General features: G+C 31.7%; 1 protein-coding gene across 1 annotated transcript; it reads left to right on the forward strand.

Moving 5' to 3' along the window:
- The first annotated feature begins 8,141 nt into the window (after nucleotides 1-8,141).
- Nucleotides 8,142-9,781, forward strand: LOC107876061. Its single transcript, XM_016723043.2, has 2 exons — nucleotides 8,142-8,509; nucleotides 9,048-9,781. The coding sequence occupies exon 2, from the start codon at nucleotides 9,062-9,064 to the stop codon at nucleotides 9,572-9,574; it is 513 nt and encodes a 170-aa protein (XP_016578529.2). The 5' UTR covers nucleotides 8,142-8,509; nucleotides 9,048-9,061; the 3' UTR covers nucleotides 9,575-9,781.
- The last annotated feature ends 9,014 nt before the right edge of the window (nucleotides 9,782-18,795 follow it).

The raw sequence follows: 18,795 nt of genomic DNA on the forward strand, positions 1-18,795 counted from the left end.
TTAAGCTTCGTTATTCATGAAAATTTTTCAAAAACAAATGAATATCGAGTCCAATTCGACCCCTAAAATTAATTCATTAATAGAGAGTTGTCCAATATCAGATAAGGAGAATCAACGGCTACTAATTTAACAATGAATATGGCTTTTTCTTTAAATTGCCATTTGCTCATTTAGCCACACGTTCCCTATCATCTCAAAGCCTGTAAATTTTTGTTCTTTTGGTAGAACAAACAAAGACATTAATTAATATGTATGGTAGTATCATTAATTCATTTCTCATACAAAATACTGTCAAGTGTCAACTATAAATTAAATAAAGCATAACATGCATTAGCCACAAATGTGGAGACTACTCAGGTAGATTCAATGATGCTCTTTTTAATCATCTGATTTTTAAAATTTATTGGCCCGCTAAATCTTGATTCATGTTGAATGTGTTCATCAAGAGAGTAAAAAAGCTTTCTACTAAAAATAAATTTCATTTTTTAAGAGTTAAACTCAAAACTTTTAATTAAAAAAAGAAAGATTTTGTATTCGCTGATAGTTCAAGGGTATTACGGTCAAATGACCTGCATGAAAATAATCGAATGACAAGTTTAATTTATGCATCGTTATCGTTAGTATAAGAAATTTTGATACCATCAATTTATCTTTACCTACTCTAGCTGTCTTGATTATTATTCTTAAGATAATAAATTATACGGATAATGATCTAATATATCTTTCAAGTATTGAAAATGGTCCTAAAATATCCAAATACCCTCCTTCTTAGCGCTCTAAATATCATTCCATCTAGTGACAGAGCCACATTGAATTCAGGAGGGCCCTTCGTCGAAAATTTATTATTATTTTTACATGGTTAAAAATATTTTTATGTATATATAATAGATGTTAAACTCTCTTCGACTAGTCCGTATATTTACTTCTGAACCCTCTCAATAAAAATTTTAGCTCCACCACTGCTTCCATCCTCCTATATGACTCTATTTTACACTCCCCTTGATTAAAAAAAATTTAAAAAATAATTAGCATTTTTATTTAATATGTGATAGTTTCTTATTGGTTGAAATTTAATTAACTAAAAACTTAATAATTCTGACAACCTGACCCAACACAACTGCTCTTCTGTGGCTGAAGTCACCTGTACTAACTGCTACCACCGGAGGTCCTCTTCCGGCACCTCTACGCGGAGTTTATTTTATTAATATAATATATTGAGTATGCTTTTTCTATCTGCACCTGCACAGATATACTAATAAAATAAGAGTTAATACGAAAAAATATCCTAAATTTTACACTAAATTATAATTTTGATCTTAAACTTTGATAGTGTACAAATAAGACCTTTAGCTATTCAAAATTTGAATAAATATGACCTCCGATTTTGCAACCCCATGCGTGAGTCTCACTCGTGCCTACGTGGAAAGGTAATCCAATCACAAGGTGTCATGTCGTTAAAAGGGCTGATTTGGAGAGAGATCATATTTGTGCAGTTTTAAAAAATTAAATGTCATATTTGTACGCTGTTAAAGTTTTATTTTTTTTGTTAAAACAATGTCGTTTTTATTATTATTATTGTTGTTATTATTACTATTATTATAATAATAATTTTTTTTATTTATTTCTATAGTAGTAGCACCTAACTTTTTTTAATTAAAAAAAAAACAGCCACTAGCAGGGATCGAACCCGCACAGTAGGCTGAAGGAAGCGCCCAAGAAGAGTAAATAACACCACTGGACTATCTAAGTGTCTTGTTTCATGTGGTTCAACATAAATATATGTACATAAATATATATTTTCTATCTTATATATATACAACATAGTTTTTTACCGAGGGGGTTCGAGTGAACCCCATGGCAACCACGTAGGTCCACCCCTCGTTAATTTAATAACGTTTTCATAACGTTAATTTAATAACATTTTAATTACGTTAATTTGATAACGTTAGTTTAATATACTACTACCACTATTTTTAATAACATTAATTTAATAATGTTTTATTAAAACTATAATTTTTTTTATTATTAGTATAGTTTCATCTTTAATTTAATATTTATAATATATATACATACCCGCTTGATTTTTTCGTATGAGGCTGATCCGCCAAATTATTAAATCTTCAATATTGCTCTTTTTCTGCAATGACAAAAGAAATTAGATGCCATTTTCATCGCTGAGCCGAAAATAATGAAAAAATAATAGCGAAAAGTCATTTAAAGGTCATATTTGTGCACTGTCAAAGTTTAAGGTGAAAGTTATAATTTGGTGTCAAGTTTAGGGTTATATTTATGTATTATCTCTTAGTATTAAAAAATTTTATACCATCAATTTATCTTTAATTTACCTATTGTAGCCATCTTAATTATTATCCTTAAGATTATAAATTATACTACATTTTAAGTAACTTTACTTGTACATGTTCTTTAATGACCTGATGGTATAAAGAATTCTTATACTTACGGTATATGCATTGATTAACAAATCCAATTATTAGCTAACAAGGAGTTTGGTTTAGGTGACCTGACTAGCTCTTTAATTTATTTAATGGAGGATAGGTACTCTTTAAACGCAAGAACATTGACCTAAAAAGTTGATGGAACCTGTTGGGCAATGACTAAATGGTTATTAATGGATACTATTGAATAGAATAGTATTAAATAGGTCAATGTTCCAAAATTTCCTCTACTTATTATGTATTATAATATAAGGTCCATGACAAATACGTATCTATCGCAAGAGTTATCGATAGAATTGACAAAACAATAAGCATACAAAAGCATGAGAATAACGTGCGAATGTGTCGATATTTAACACACAGCGCCATGTGAATTGATGATCATTGATGCCTAGCTTCCCCATGACAACTACTTCAACTTTTCCCTTTTAATGCTTCATATTTCCATTCATTCATTTTTTTCTAATCTAATTTTTTGTTCTTGAGAAATTCGATATCTTATTTATCGTGATACTAGCCTAACTAACCCAAATTTGTTGAGAACATCCACAAAGGTAATAAAATGGTCTAAGTCAAAGGTTACGTTATTCATGATTTCATTCTCATCGCTCAAATTATAGTTATAGATGGTGGGTCTTTATCATATCGTAGGGTTGTGCAAAAATTGAACCGATAAAAATGTTATTGGGTTTTCGGGTTAACGATTTTTTATTGATTTTATAAAAAAAATTTATTAGGTAAACAGTTCGATATCGATTTTAGCTTATTGGGTTATCGGTTAAACCGATAACCCAATAAACATACACTAAGTTATTGTTATAGTTATAGATGGTGGGTCTTTACCATATCTCAACACTCTTCATGGAGATATTGCAACGCTATGAAAAGATTGGCAAAATATAAATTAAGCTAGTTCACATTATTTAATTAAGAAATCTTTCATTGATTGCACGAATACCACATACACCTTTTTGCTTTCATTACTCGTGCTCCAAATATATAGGAATTTAAATTTTGTGCACTGTCAGTATATAAATTGTTCTACACTATTAGTACACTTGATTTGCAATTGTAGATTACTCAATTTTTTCTTTTTCCAATTTTATGGAAAAGATGGGGTAACCTGCAATAGCAAGTCAAGTTTACCTGATAGTGTAGAATATTTTATACACCAACGATGCATAAAACTTAAACTCAATATATATATATATATATATATGCACATCGACAAACACCTTAATGTTTGTTTGAATTGACTTATTTTTAAGTGTTTCTGACTTTTAAGCATTTTTGAATTTTTAAAGTTGTTTGGCAAAGCCAAAAAGTGCTTTTAAGCACGTCGACAAACTCAATGACTCAATCAACATATATTGCATCTATAAGCAACAAGTAGGTACTTAAATATCATATGGAAGTTTCGAACTTCTATCTCTCCCTTGCATTAGTAAATTGAACCTTTAATTACCCTCTAATACTAATCAATGCACGAACGAGCTAGTGATGATGAGATCTGTTTTTGATCTCTTAGGATTTTTGTATGATTATTATTAAATGGGTGTACTTCCTTTTCACCATCATGCTAACTCCCCCTTCTATTAAAACAGAAAAAGTAAAAAAGAAAGAATCAGTTTCTTTCTTCACTTAGGCCATGCACTATTGGTATAATCAAATTAAAGGAAAGAATCAAGATATGAAGGTGACCTCAAAGGCTCAAACTTTGTTGCTTTAAAGGTATAACCTAACAACAAATAATATAATAGGTAAGTGGCCAACTTTGGTTAACGTAGACTTCACTCTTTAATTTGGATCCAATAATTTAGCCACCAGTCCACATCCAATATTGGACAGAAAATTAAGTTACTAATAACTGTTTTAATCCGTTAAAGAAATGAATTTTGAATCTAAATTTAATCACACAAGCTAATTTATAAGAAGTGCATTGTCCAAGTCCCGCGATCACCCTTCTATTTTTCATTCGATGTACGAAGGGGAGCGGAATCGTATTTGAGGGTGGTTCTTCGAAGTGACCACCAATTCGCAGCCCCATCTTTCGACTTCCACTATAGATGACCTCTCTTGTTTCCAACTCGTTGTGAGAAGGTAGTGGGCTCCATGACATCAAAAATATATGAGGGTTCAAGTGATTCACCGAAGCGAGATGATCTAATTGCTTTTTTTAAAGTGTTAGTAACGGAACATGCGGAACATTCTATCAATCGAGGAAGATTTTTGGTGATGAAAAAGTTATCCAAATCCATATAAAGAAACAACACACGTCTTTTTTATTTGGTATTGGATTCTTCAATTTAAGTCAAGTTAATTAAATAAAATAATAATAATAATAATAATAATAATAATAATAATAATAATAATAATAATAAGTATCCCAAAGTTCTAAAATGATACTCCCTCCGTTTCATAATAAATGAATTATTGGATTTTGACACATAAATTAAGAAAAAAACATTAAAGACATAAATTTAACACAACTTTTCATTTTTATCCCTAAAAAGAAAAAGTTGACCTTGTAATACATTTTCAAAAGTTAATTGATTGTCAAATCATAAGGATAAATTTTTAAAAAAATGCAATGATTCACTTATTGTGAAATATCAATAAATATCCCAACAATTCATTTATTCCGAAACGGAGGAAGTAACTTGCAATTCTATTTATGAAATTTAAAATTTTAAGATAATAAACTATTTTTTAAAGTCAAGTTGAAAAATGACGTAATATCTCTACATGTTGGACAACTGGAAATAACATTTCTATTATATTCCTAAATGGTCAGCCGCAAAGGTTCATTTCCGGCGACCAGTTGGCACTTGGCAGAAATATTGGCGGCTGCCTTTACAAAGTTACTTTATTTTGGCAGAACAACTTTCCAAAAAAATTAAATAAAATGTTATAGTACATTATGGTTTTTCTAGAAAGCACTAAATAATTGTAGTACCAGTGCTGGCTGACAATTTTCAAACCTGTTAAGAACTACCACAATTTCACATGTTTATATTATGAAAAAAATTAAATGCTGAGTATGATAACTTAACTTATTATAATTATTTAAAGTCTCAATTATTTTAAGAACTTACATAAATTTCTGTTTTACTTATAAGCTTGGACATATATAAATTCGTGTATAATTAAGTGATGTATGTGAAAGAATTTGATGTATTCATGCAATTAAATGATGTATTCAAAAAAATGAGATGTATCTATGTAAAATCAAGTGATCGATTTATATAAAAATAAGTGACGTATCTAAAAAATGTGATGTATCCGTGTGGATTAAATCAGACATTTTTAATGTTTTTTAAAATAATCAAGATAAAGAATAATTAGTTTCAGGAATTTATGTAATTTTTAGTTAAATTAAATGGATACATAACATTGGTTTAAACGATTTATTATTTAATTATAGCTAACATAACTAATACTATACATTTTCACCTAATGTCTATAACTACTTAATCATTGATAAATTAACATAGTTTGGTGTAAATATTGAGTACAAGTAAGTACTATTACTATTTAGAAACTTTTATATTGAGCGGAACACATTCATAAACTAATTTTGTAGTTTTTTATTCATTTATTTTTAGTTTGATGTCTTTTTTAATTATAAACTATCTTCATTTGTATATGAGAGATTTGAAAAGATCTATATTTTCTTCTATTCAAATGGAAAGTGATGATAGAGTCCATTTCTTTTGTATTCTCCACACAATGAAGCATTAGCTAGGTAATTAAGGTTCGAATCCTATATTAACATAAAACTTAAGCTCAATTTAACTATGGAAGAAAATTCCATTCATGTAAAAAGAAAGCAATGCTCATCTACAAATAGCAAAATGTGAGTGGATTGTGAAGTGTAAATGAACTTCGTATATAGTTGGATCTAATTAATTAGTAAATCGTGAACTACAAATTAGGACCTAATTTTCACATATGTGCTCCATTATTGCTACCCCATATTGTCAACAATATTTCTTCACTATACTAAAACTAAATTTCCCTATTGTTTAGTTTAAAAAATCAATGGATAGCATATTTTTTTTGTTTATTTCATTCTTGCTACTAAATACTACTACATCCGTTTTTAAAACATGATCTAATTTGACTTGACACGAAATTTAAGAAAATAAAAAGACTTTTGAATCATGTGATCCTAAATTAAAGATATATCAAATGTACCAAAATGTCCTTCAATTTTGTGGTTTTAAACATGCCACATGAAAAATTAAAATTAAAAATTATTAAAAAAAAACTAAAAAGGAAAGTAGTCATTCTTTTTTACACAGAGAAAATACTTATTATTTAATGCATTTTTTATGATAATAAATTTATTATATTTAAATAATAATATCGTAAAATTATTCTTATTATTTTTAATTTATATATCAAATGAATAATAAATAAGTATTGTTAGAACGGAGTGAGGGTGCAATATTCTTTCCTTGTGTAGTGAGGAGTAATATATTGGACATAGATGTCGGTGATCCATCCGACACGTGCTTCTTTGTCATTAGCTCTCTTATAATTTACTTAAATAAAAAGAGATAAAATAATTATAATTTATAAATGCACTTTTGGTTCCTTTATTAGAAGAGTATTAATTTTTATGGTATGTGTCGGAACACATTTGATGTTTACTGTAATAAAATTCTACTACTATTATTTAGCCGATTATCTAAACTCTTATTTAAATTGACATAATATATAAAGACCCTCGTGATTTTTTACCCCCTAAATTTGGCTATTTTGTAGTCTTTAGCCTTTGCACCGTCTCATCATAAGAGAGTGAAATGCATTCGTCTGCCACGTGATTTTATGTTAATTTATTTAGATTGTGCTAAATGTAATGAAATTATCATCATTTATATGGGTTATTATAAAAGACTAAATTTTAAAAGTACTACTAGTACATTTGTGAAAAATATTGTTAGTGGAAGAATCAAAATGCAATAATTGAAAACAAAAATGTACTTTAATTAGGTAAAATTAGATTCTTTTTAATAAAATACGGGACTAGAATCCCATTTTTTTTTTCTCTCATAAATGGAAAAATATAGAAAAACAGCTGGCAATGTACTTAAAAAACAGCCGGCAATTTTTAATTGACAACAATAGGTGACGTGGATTCTCCAAACCGCCAATCAATCATTGAGCCTTCTCTTTTTTTCCCTCTAACCCCACCCCCACGCCCTTTTACCCCCTCCCCTGCCTCGTCACTACTTCCATATATGTTTTTTAAAAAAAAAAATTAAATTTTTTCCCTCTGTTCGGTGTTCGTGTTATAATCTTAATTAATTTACACAATGCATTACAGGTCTATTTTAGAGGTGACGCTTTAAATTATTTTTTTTCATATCTAAGGCTAAGACTGAAATCAAACAATGATTTTTTTTATATCGAGAAATCAAACTGGATACTTTTTAAGGATGAAATAGTCGCAATTGTGCTATCTTTTTTTTTTTGGTTTCTCATTCAATGTCCGTATATTTATTAGAGCCCGACTAATCTAAATCGTGTATTGCAGGGCCCATTAAAATAACAACACTCTAATATAATTTTTTTATATCAAATCCTGACCTCTGATTAAGAGTGGAGCAGCACACAACCCTTATTGGTCGCAGCTGTGCTATCACATGTTAGTATATATGTTTCTAAATCTCTCCAAAATGTCTTAAAAAGAACAATTCTTTTTTTGTGGAGCACAAAAAAAAACTTTCAATTTTGTCTCTTTCTCTATACTTTGAGCTCATCTCTGCAATAAATTCAATGATTTTCTCTCTGTTTGTCTATGTCCATAAACATATTGAGATTTTTGCTGAATCTTTTTGAGCTTTTTTGAAGTTTTTTTTTCTCCCTTTATGGATACGTATTATATTCATGAGGTAAAAAGCAAAGAAGAAGGCGAGTGGGAGAAAGAAAGATAGAAAAGGATTCCTTTTAACTTCTGTAAACATCATCAGAAGAAAAAAGAATAATTATAAATTTTAATCTGCCCTGCATAAATTTATATCTCTGTTTTCGTATAGCTTCGGCTGGTAAGTGCATTAATTTTGCTTGTATATTATATGTTGGTCAATTATGAACTGTTTCGAGCTCGGATTTTATATGTATATGTACACAATTTAATGAAAATTTTGGAATATTTCTTTATATTGATTTTGCACTTGGTTAGTTATGAGCTGTTTCGAGCTGAATTTTATATGTATATGAAAAATTTAATGAAAACATTGAAATAATTTCTTTTTACTGATTTTGCAGGTAGATTAGATGTAGGTCATTTATGAACTGTTTCGAGCTAGGATTTTATATGTATATGTATATGTACAAGTTAATGAAAAATTTGACTGATTTCTTTGTATTGATTTTGCACATAGATTAGATGTAGGTCATTTATGAGCTGTTTGGAACTCGTATTTTATATGCATATATGAAATTTAACGAAAACTTGGACTAGATGTTGGTCATTTATGAACTGGTTCTAGCTCGGATTTTATATGTATATGTAGATTTAGTGAAAATTTGGAGTACTTCCTTGTTTATAGAGGTTTGATTTCAGTTGAAATTCGTTTTCAGATTGACGAATAAGGATGTCGATAATCAGTGATGCAATTGTGATGAAATCATCTGAAGCACAAACAGTAAAAGCAAAACTTACAGCGCCGATGGATGTGGATTTCGCCAAATGCGAGTGCTGTGGATTGACGGAGGAATGCACTCTATCGTATATAGAAACAATCCTGCAGAGGTATCAGGGGAAGTGGATTTGCGGATTGTGTGCCGAGGCAATCAAGGATGAGATCATTCGATGTGAGATGCTGATCAGTGCGGAAGAGGCCTTGAATCGTCACCTCAATTTCTGTAAGAAATTCAGTTCTTCTAGCCCGCCTTTGAATCCGACTGTTCACTTAATCGCTGCGATGAGGCAGATTTTGAGGAGGAGTTTGGAATCTCCGAAGTTGCTTAGGTCGATGTCTAGTAGTCCCGTGGAGAGCAGTGGAGAAAAGCAGCACACGGTGATTGTTCGATCAGAAAGTTGTATCCCAGCACTTTCTTTGGTCGATTCGTTTCATGCCATGGGACTGGATGGAGGTTGTGAATGAAGAAGTTACTCACTCGTTCATGTTTCGCTTCTCGAGAGTAATTGGCAGTTTGTTTAAGGAATGGACACTAAATTTAACTGTTGGTCACGCTTTTCAATTGTAACATTTACTTTGCCCAACAGATTTTGCAGTTTTGATTAGCTCTTTTTATGTATTCTGTAAATCTCTATTCATTTATGCTATGGTATTATCTTGCCTCTCTTGAAATTTGTGTATCTCACCATTTTGTTGGAATCTTGGTTCTACTAGAAAACATTTGTTGTTTCTAATTTCCTACTCAGATTGGTCCTGCTTCCTTGCTTTGTTGATGGGAACTTCATCTTTTTCTTTTAAAACCTCCTTTCGGTCAAATAATGTCACATAAATCGAGAGTTGGGATAGATGGAATACTTTTTCTTGATGGAAGGAGACACATTGTTTAGTTTGTCCTAAGTTGGTATGGGGATTACTTGAGCCAAGGGTCGTTCGGAAATGACCTCGCTATCTTCACGATGTAGGAGTAAGTTTGCATACACACCATCCTCCACAGACCCTATTTGTGAAATCTAAGCTAGGTATGTTGTTGTAAGTTGGTATGAGGAGATGGAAAATCGCGGGAATTGGTGGAAGTGGAGGTACACTGCACTGAAAGAAATGACTATAACCAACATGGGTTGTAGTATAGTGGTGAGACTACTCCACCCTTAACCAGAGGTATCGGGTTCGAGCCCTGGTATGGTAAAAATCCTGTTGGGAGCGCCATCCCCAGAATGGGCCTTGCAGTGCACGATCCGAATTAGTCGGGGCTTTAATGCGGGTACCGGACACCGGGGTGGGAAACCAAAAAGAGAAAGGAATGACTATAAAGCTTTGTGGTTGTCTGATTATGTTGAAGTGGAGTACTAGACTAGGCCTAGGATACTGGTTAGCATGCTTACATTCTCTGGGACCAAAGAGGACCATTTTTCCTGCCACTTCCCTTGTATCTTAAAAACAAACATAGGTCAATGAGAATATAGTACATCTTGATAACCTACACTTCACCTAAAACTGGTTTTAGGCCCATTCCTTTTTCTTTTGTCATGAATTCTAATGGTCACCAAACTCCAATAGTAGTTTTCTTCTACTTTTGTCACCCTATATGATCAACCAACTCAAATCATATTTTCGTCGTGTTCCAACTAAGTAGGGGGAAAAGTTGGAAGAAAGAATCCTCATTCTTAATGACAAACAGTTTCTGGTTTCATTAGTTGATTGTGTCCAGTCGATCTCTGTTCTGGTCCTGTCTTTCAGTTCCACGAGACCAAAACAATACTGGTACTATAGTATACTTATAACAAACACCAGGACTCGGCCACAAATTCGTCAAAATCAGCTGTACTTATTCCATTCCATTGTAATATACTTGTCCAATAAAAAGATAAATTCCAAATTTCGTTTTGCTTCATTTTCATCTAGTTCGTTCAAATAGGTTAAGACTTATCTGCAAAAGAGAAAAGCACACATGGTAATAAAGTATGTCCTGTTTGGAACATTGAATTAAAATAGCACTCAAACAGCTTTGTACTGAACTGATACTATTGACACAATTTTAGTATGATGAACCCAGCAGTAAGGCAGAGTTTCCCAAATTCATTAGGTATTGATATTTAGGATAATTAGGACATGCTACTTGTTCAAATTTCTGAGAGCAACTCGAGTGTCAAAATGTCATGCCTCCCAAAACATAACACGCAAATGGAATTTAAAGAAGAGGCTCGTGTTGTTACCAAGTTAAGCGCCTCATATATTACTTCATGAATCACTTCCTGCCTCACGGTCATCACCAAAAGAACAAACAATTCCTGCCCCATTTGTTGGAACATTCACACATTCACAATACCACAATCACTTCCTTGTGGTCTGCATCACATATAAGCGCATCATAACCAGAATAACCTATGAGAGGGAAGCTGATCGATCTAAAGAATGTTGTCTGGAATATTACCAGATTGCGTACCTAAGGTAAAATGGAGCTACTTAAACCTTTGAAGGACGGAGTAGTTTCTTTCAAACTCAGAGATGGAGTTTAAATAAGGAACTCCTCCCAGAGTGTGTACTTATCAACATAGTTATGCAAAATAAGTGCTCATCCAAAGAATTCATAGCCTCCTTTATGGAGATATACCTTAAACTTCATAACATAAGACAACAGGACCAAACAATTCTTCCTTCACATCTTGAACTCTTGGAGAAATTTCAACAATAGTTGGCTGCACAAAGTTCGCCTCAGATTCTATGACTGAACCATCTGTAAGGATCTTTCGTCCCTTCATTTCATGACACAGAATTCTCAGTAGCCTTAACACTCGAGACTTCTATGTAAAAACACGACCTGATAGCAAGGTAGAGCTGCGCTTCACATGACCTCAAACTCATTTTCCAATTTCACTTGCAGGAGGTCGAGCTGGTCTCCAATTTCTTCAGCATGTATCTTCCCCATTTCAATAGAAACAGGCCAACCAAAATTCTGCAGTTTTGCTCGGTGTGCATCACCTATTTCGCTTAACAATTTTAACCTCTTTTGGTGCAGGAACTGAGGAACAATAAACAAAACAGAAGGAATGTGTAAAATTGAAGCTTGCTGCATGGAACTGATCATATCCAGTACCAAAGATAACAACATTCAACTCGAAACAATGACAAATAATGAGACGGATCAGCAGAGATGACTGGATCCTTTTTTAGTACTACTACTACTACAATCTACTGGTAGTACTAGATAACTGAAATGTAGGAAATCATTTTGTCTCAGTCAATCAATTATGTTTCCCCGAATAAATTCACCTAGTATTAATTAATCTTTCTAGTCATACTTTTCTTCTATATATATTCTTACATGCGATGACGAAGATGAAGTACTTGAGATCAACATAATTCTAAAACTATGAAACCAACTGATTTCACACCGAAATATAATACTCTTTATCTGTTCTTATATTTATAAACAATCAAAATATGATCGATAGAAAAAACCTCTATTTGATAGGGCATGCATCTTCCTATACCTATGAATTTCATTTGTCCATCTAGTTTATCAAAATGACAAATATATACACTTTATTCTACATATATGCTTTGCTGTACCTGATGTGTATATATTGTGTATATCATATAATGTATGTAGAGATATACATACAATATGGAGGCAAGAAAAAAAAAGTTTGCGAGAAGGGTCAAATATACTAGAGGGATTTTTGTTTTAATAAATGATCAAAAGAGAAAACTCTAAAAACAATTTTCACTTCTATCTGCCAAAGAAGGTATATCGGGGCCATTTGTGTAACTATACTAGAAGGAATGCCTCGTGTTAGCACAACCCAACATTATGATAAGTTATAATTTTCTCTTTCCGTTTCATTTTACTTGATCTTTATATTAAAAAATAGTTATTTCAATATAATTGTTTAATTTTTTAAAATTAAGAAAATTTTGTTATATTTAATGTGGAATAAAAGTTTAGTGACTTGAAGCAGGAGGACGAAGTAGTGGTGAGGTTGAATTCCCAGGATGTTTGTAAGAGGGATAGTTTTAAGTATCTCGAGTCTATGATTTAAGGGAATGGCGAGATTGATGAGGATGTATCTAAACGTATTGGAGCAGGTTAGATGAAATGGAGGCTAGCCTCGAGAGTGTTGTGTGATAAGAAGATACCCTTAAAGCTTAAAGTAAGTTCTACGGAGTGGCAGTCCGCCCGGCCATGCTTATGGTGCGGAGTGTTGACCAGTCAAGAACTCACATATTCAAAAATTGAAGGTAGCGGAAATGAGAATGTTGTGTTGGATGTGTGGGCTTACTAGAGGGGATAGAGTTAGGAATTAGATTATCCGGGAGAAGGTGTGGAAGACAAGATGCGAGAAGAAAGGCTGAGATGGTTTGGGAATGTGATGGGGAGGGGCACGGATGCCCCAGTTCGCAGGTGTGAGAGGCTAGCTTTGGATGGTTTTGGGAGGAGTAGAGGTAGGCTGAAGAAATACTGGAGAGAGGTGATTAGACATGACATGAAGCTGCTACAGCTTACTGAGGACATGACCCTAGATAGAAAGGTGTGGAGGTCGCGGATAAGGGTAGAAGGCTAGTGCGGGTGTGGGTTGTGACTACTAGTTAGGGATCTTTTGTGTAGCCGGTTTAGTAACCCTGGGACTGTGCCCTTTGGTAGGAGCCGCTAATGTACTCTACTACTAGGTGGGTGTCCTTTTCTTATTTCTTATTTTCGTATTGCGCTTATTTTCGTGTCTCTCTTATTTTTATTATTATTGTTTCTTATTTCTTATTTCTTACTTCGGTATGCCACCCATCCTATTTCATGTATTACTATGACCTTGTTAACTGTTTTTTATCTTGAGCTGGGGTCTATCGGAAACGGCCTCTCTACTTCTTCGGAGGTAGCGGTATGGACTGCATACATTCTGCCCTTTCCAGACCTCACTTGGTGAGAATACACTAGATTTGTTGCTGTTATCTTTGTCATTAGACATTCAGGTTCATGCTTTCTTAAGCTCCAACACATTTTAATAATGCACAAATTTCTTTGAATTGACAATAATATACTTAGAATAATTTTTTTGATAACAACCACATATATTGAAGATGGTTTTTCTAACATATAGAAGTCTACTGGGGTAAACATAAAACTAGTGGAAGTGGTAAAAGAGCTTCGATAAATCAACAACTATATACGTGGATGAAATTAGGACTATATCTATATCTATAATCTATAATCTATATTCTATCTATATATCTATAATCTATAATAATATATTAAAAGTGTGAAGACCGTTAGAAAAGTGATTTAAATTTTTTACCCACCATTAAAAGATTCTTCTTTAGAAAAAAACTGTATTTTCACTATTTTTTAATTTATTATTTAATTATTTTTTAGATTTCCCAAAATATATGGGACTCTTAAAATCTATGATAAGAGAATTAATTAATATTTTTTTTCTTTCTACTAGACTTCCTAAAATATATGATAGGAAAATTAATTAATATTTTTTTCTACTAAACTTCTTAAAATATATGGTAAGAGAATTAATTAATATTAATAATAATTTAAAAGAAATAGTAAAAGGATGATTTGGTTTGCTTCTACCATGACACATTGATTTTAATTAAGATATGTAGTTAAGCATAAGGTTTTAGAGGAAATATAAGCTTTAATGTTCTTGCTCAAGGATGAGTTGTGGGCGAATAAACACAAAAGATTCAATTGAATCCCTTTTGTAATAATAATAATTATTATAATTATATATATAATCTAATTATTTTTTTTATAAATTTTCATATATTTATCTATTCTTAACTTCATTATTTTTGTTTTCAAAATACAAATTTATGAGGCTTATTTTCCATGCTATTTAGGGCTAATGCCATTATTCCTTCATGTGAAACAGGACTTCTAAGAGATTTTGATGGATCCTAATATTGAGATGTACGTTAAACTAGAAAATAAACTGATTTGTATATTGGGAGAATATGATTGATGCTCATCTAACTTGATTTGATTGCATGTCTAGATTGGTGGATGCTTGATTTTCTAACTCTCAATTTCTTCATGCTTTTGTCAGCAATAATAGAATTCAACATGGTCTATATATATATATATATATATATATATATATATATATATATTTTTTTTTGTTTTCATTCAAAATCATTCTTTAGGGTCAAAATTTTCGTTTAGACAAGAATTAGTTGGAACAAAATCGAAGTTTTGTGATCACTATTATATTTTTTTTATAGTTTGCAAGGCATAGATGAATGTCGGTTGGCTTTGAAGAATTTCTTGTGTAAATGTTAGGTTTAATTGTATTGTTTTGATATCTTTATTCTCTTATTATTTTATTTTAATTTACAGATGCTAGATGAATGTGGGTAGGCTTTGAAAATTTTTTTTAGGTAAAGGTTAGGTTTAATTTTATTACCGTAATATCTCTATTAGTTTGTTATTTTGTGATAGTTTACAGTTCGTAGGATTAATTTTATCACAGTAATTTTGTGTGTGAAATTTAAGTTTAATTGTATTATTTTGATATCACTTTAATCGTATTATTTTGTTGCAGTTTACAGGTGATAAATAAATATTGGTCGGCTTTGAGGAATATTTTTTATGTAAAAGTTATGTTTAGTTGTATTATTTTGATATCTCGATAAAAAACCCTCTATTTGATAGGGCATGCATCTTCCTATACCTATGAATTTCATTTGTCCATCTAGTTTATCAAAATGACAAATATATACACTTTATTCTACATATACACTTTGCTGTACCTGATGTATATATTGTGTATATCATATATTGTATGCAGAGATATAAATACAATATGGAGGCAAAACAAAAAAGTTTGCGAGAATGGTCAAATATACTAAAGGGTTTTTTGTTTTAATAAATGATCAAAAGAGAAAACTCTAAAAACAATTTTCACTTCTATCTGCCAAAGAAGGTATATCGAGGCCATTTGTGTAACTATACTAGAAGGAATGCCTCGTGCTAGCACGACCCAACATTATGATAAGTTATAATTTTCTCTTTCAGTTTCATTTTATTTGACCTTTATATTAAAAAATAGTTATTTCAATTTAATTATTTAATTTTTTGAAATTAAGAAAATTTTGTCATATTTAATGTGGAATGCAAGTTTAGTGACTTGAAGCAGGAGGACGAAGTAGTGGTGAGGTTGAATTCCCAGGATGTTTGTAAGAGGGATAATTTTAAGTATCTCGAGTCTATGATTTAAGGGAATGACGAGATTGATGAGGATGTATCTAAACGTATTGGAGCAGGTTGGATGAAGTGGATGTTGGGTTCGAAATTGAGAGGGCGCCATGCGGAAACTTAAATTTTGCAAACCATAAAGGTGATAAATCAGATGATACAAAAATATACTAAAAACATATTATTAGATATGGTTTGATCAATTAACCTGCATATTAAAAATAAACTAAACAAAAAACATGAAAAAAAACTATGATAGAAAATCTCTCCATAAACAAAACTCTTTAAGGACTACATTGTGGATGCTAGTGTGTTATGGTATGAGAAGGGGGTCTGCTATTTATAGATGTCCAAAACTTTTTCTTCAAGAAAGAGGTTAGCCAAATATGAAAAAAAAAATATATTTTTTTCTTTCAGAAAAAATAAAAGTAATTATGGTAACTTTTATTTTCCTTCTAAGAAAAAATAAAACTTAAATATAGTAAGAAAATCAGGGCAAAAACCCTAACAAATCTCCCCTTTTTAGCTTGATTTTCTTCACTTGATCCGTCTTCTCTTCATATCACGTGCATGAACTTCGTTCTTGATATAATCTTCATAACTGCTGCCGCCATGGTTAAAAATAAGGTTTAAAATATCATGGTTAAAAATTAGTTTAAAAGTAATATTTTATTTTTATTTTTAAAGATGCAACAGCAGGCGTGTTGAAAATATGGTTGAAACTTGTTCTCCACACGTAGTTCGACAAAAATCTTCATTATCGCCCAAATGCTGCAGCTTGATTTTAAAACCACTTTGAACCTGTTTAATCTCGTCTCATCACACTATTAGACCATTGAACCGTAAGCTCTGATAACACTTGTTGGGTTCAAAATTGAGAGGGCGTCATGCGGAAGCTTAAATTTTGCAAACCATAAAGGTGATAAATCAGATGAAACAAAAATATACTAAAAACATTTTATTAGATATGATTTGGTCAATTGACCTACATATTAAAAATAAACTAAATCAAAATCATAAAAAAAAAATTATGAGAGAAAATCTCTCCATAAACAAAACTCTTTAAAGACTACATTGTGGATGTTATTGTGTTATGGTATGAGAAGGGGGGTCTTTTATTTATAGATGTTCCAAAACCTTTCCTCCAAGAAAGAGGTTAGCCAAATATGGAAAAGAATTATATTTTTTCTTTCACGAAAAGTAAAAGTAATTATGGTAACTTTTATTTTCCTTGTAAGAAAAAATAAAACTTCAATATAGTAAGAAAATCAGGGCAAAAACCCTAACAGTGGAGGCTCGTCTCGGGAGTGTTGTGTGATAAGAAGGTATCCTTAAAGCTTAAAGCTAAGTTCTATAGAGTGACAGTCCGCCCCGCCATGCTTATGGTGCGGAGTGTTGGCCAATCAAGAACTCACATATTCAAAAATTGAAGGTAGCGGAAATGAAAATGTTGTGTTAGATGTGTGGGCTTACTAGAGGGGATAGAGTTCGGAATGAGATTATTCGGGAGAAGATGAGAGTGACATCAGTGGAAGACAAGATGAGGGAAGAAAGGCTGAGATGGTTTGGGCATGTGATAGGGAGGGGCACGGATGCCTCAGTTCGTAAGTGTGAGAGGCTAGCTTTGGATGGTTTCAGGAGGAGTAGAGGTAGGCCGAAAAAATACTGGAGAGGGGTGATTAGACATGACATGGAGCTGCTACAGCTTACTGAGGACATGACCCTAGATAGGAAGGTGTGGAGGTCGCGGATAAGGGTAGAAGGCTAGTGCGGGTGTGGGTTGTGACTAGTAGTTAGGGAGCTCTTGTGTAGCCGGTTTAGTAACCCTGGGACTGTGTCCTTTGGTAGGAGCCGCTAGTGTACTTTACTACTAGGTGGGTGCCCTTCTCTTATTTCTTATTTCCTATTTCTCATTTTCGTATTGCGCTTATTTTCGTGTCTCTCTTATTTTTATTATTATTGTTTCTTATTTCTTATTTCGGTTATGCCAACCATCCTGTTTCATGTATTACTATGACCTTATTAACTATTCTTTATCTTGAGTCGGGGGTCTATCCACTACCAGAAATTCGCTATTTTTCAACTGAAAATTTCCGACTGAAAAAAGTAGTCAGAAATTTCTGACTACTTCTGTCGGAAATTAATTTTTTAATTACTTTTTACAAAATATTATTCAATACTATTTGTGACAAAAACAGTCAGAATATTTGGCAGAAAATTTCTAAAAATATATATTCTGACTGTTGTAGTCAGAAATATAAATAATTAAATAAATATATTAATAAATATATAATCAGTACCAATGTATTTCGGACCACTGTAGTCGAAAATATAAATAATTAAATAAATACATCATTAAATATATATTTCCGACCACTGTAGTCGAAAATATTAATAGCTAAATAAATATATAATCATACCAAATTAAATAATTATTTAAATAAATTATTACCAATATGTTTTCGACCACTGTGATAAAAAAATAAAT

The sequence above is a fragment of the Capsicum annuum genome, chromosome 6 (genome assembly GCF_002878395.1).
Source record: "Capsicum annuum cultivar UCD-10X-F1 chromosome 6, UCD10Xv1.1, whole genome shotgun sequence".
NCBI classification, from domain to species: Eukaryota; Viridiplantae; Streptophyta; class Magnoliopsida; order Solanales; family Solanaceae; genus Capsicum; species Capsicum annuum.

Bases quoted from the DNA above. Each gene is read 5' to 3' on its own strand.
- LOC107876061 (XM_016723043.2), top strand. From the start codon at position 9,062: ATGTCGATAATCAGTGATGCAATTGTGATGAAATCATCTGAAGCACAA.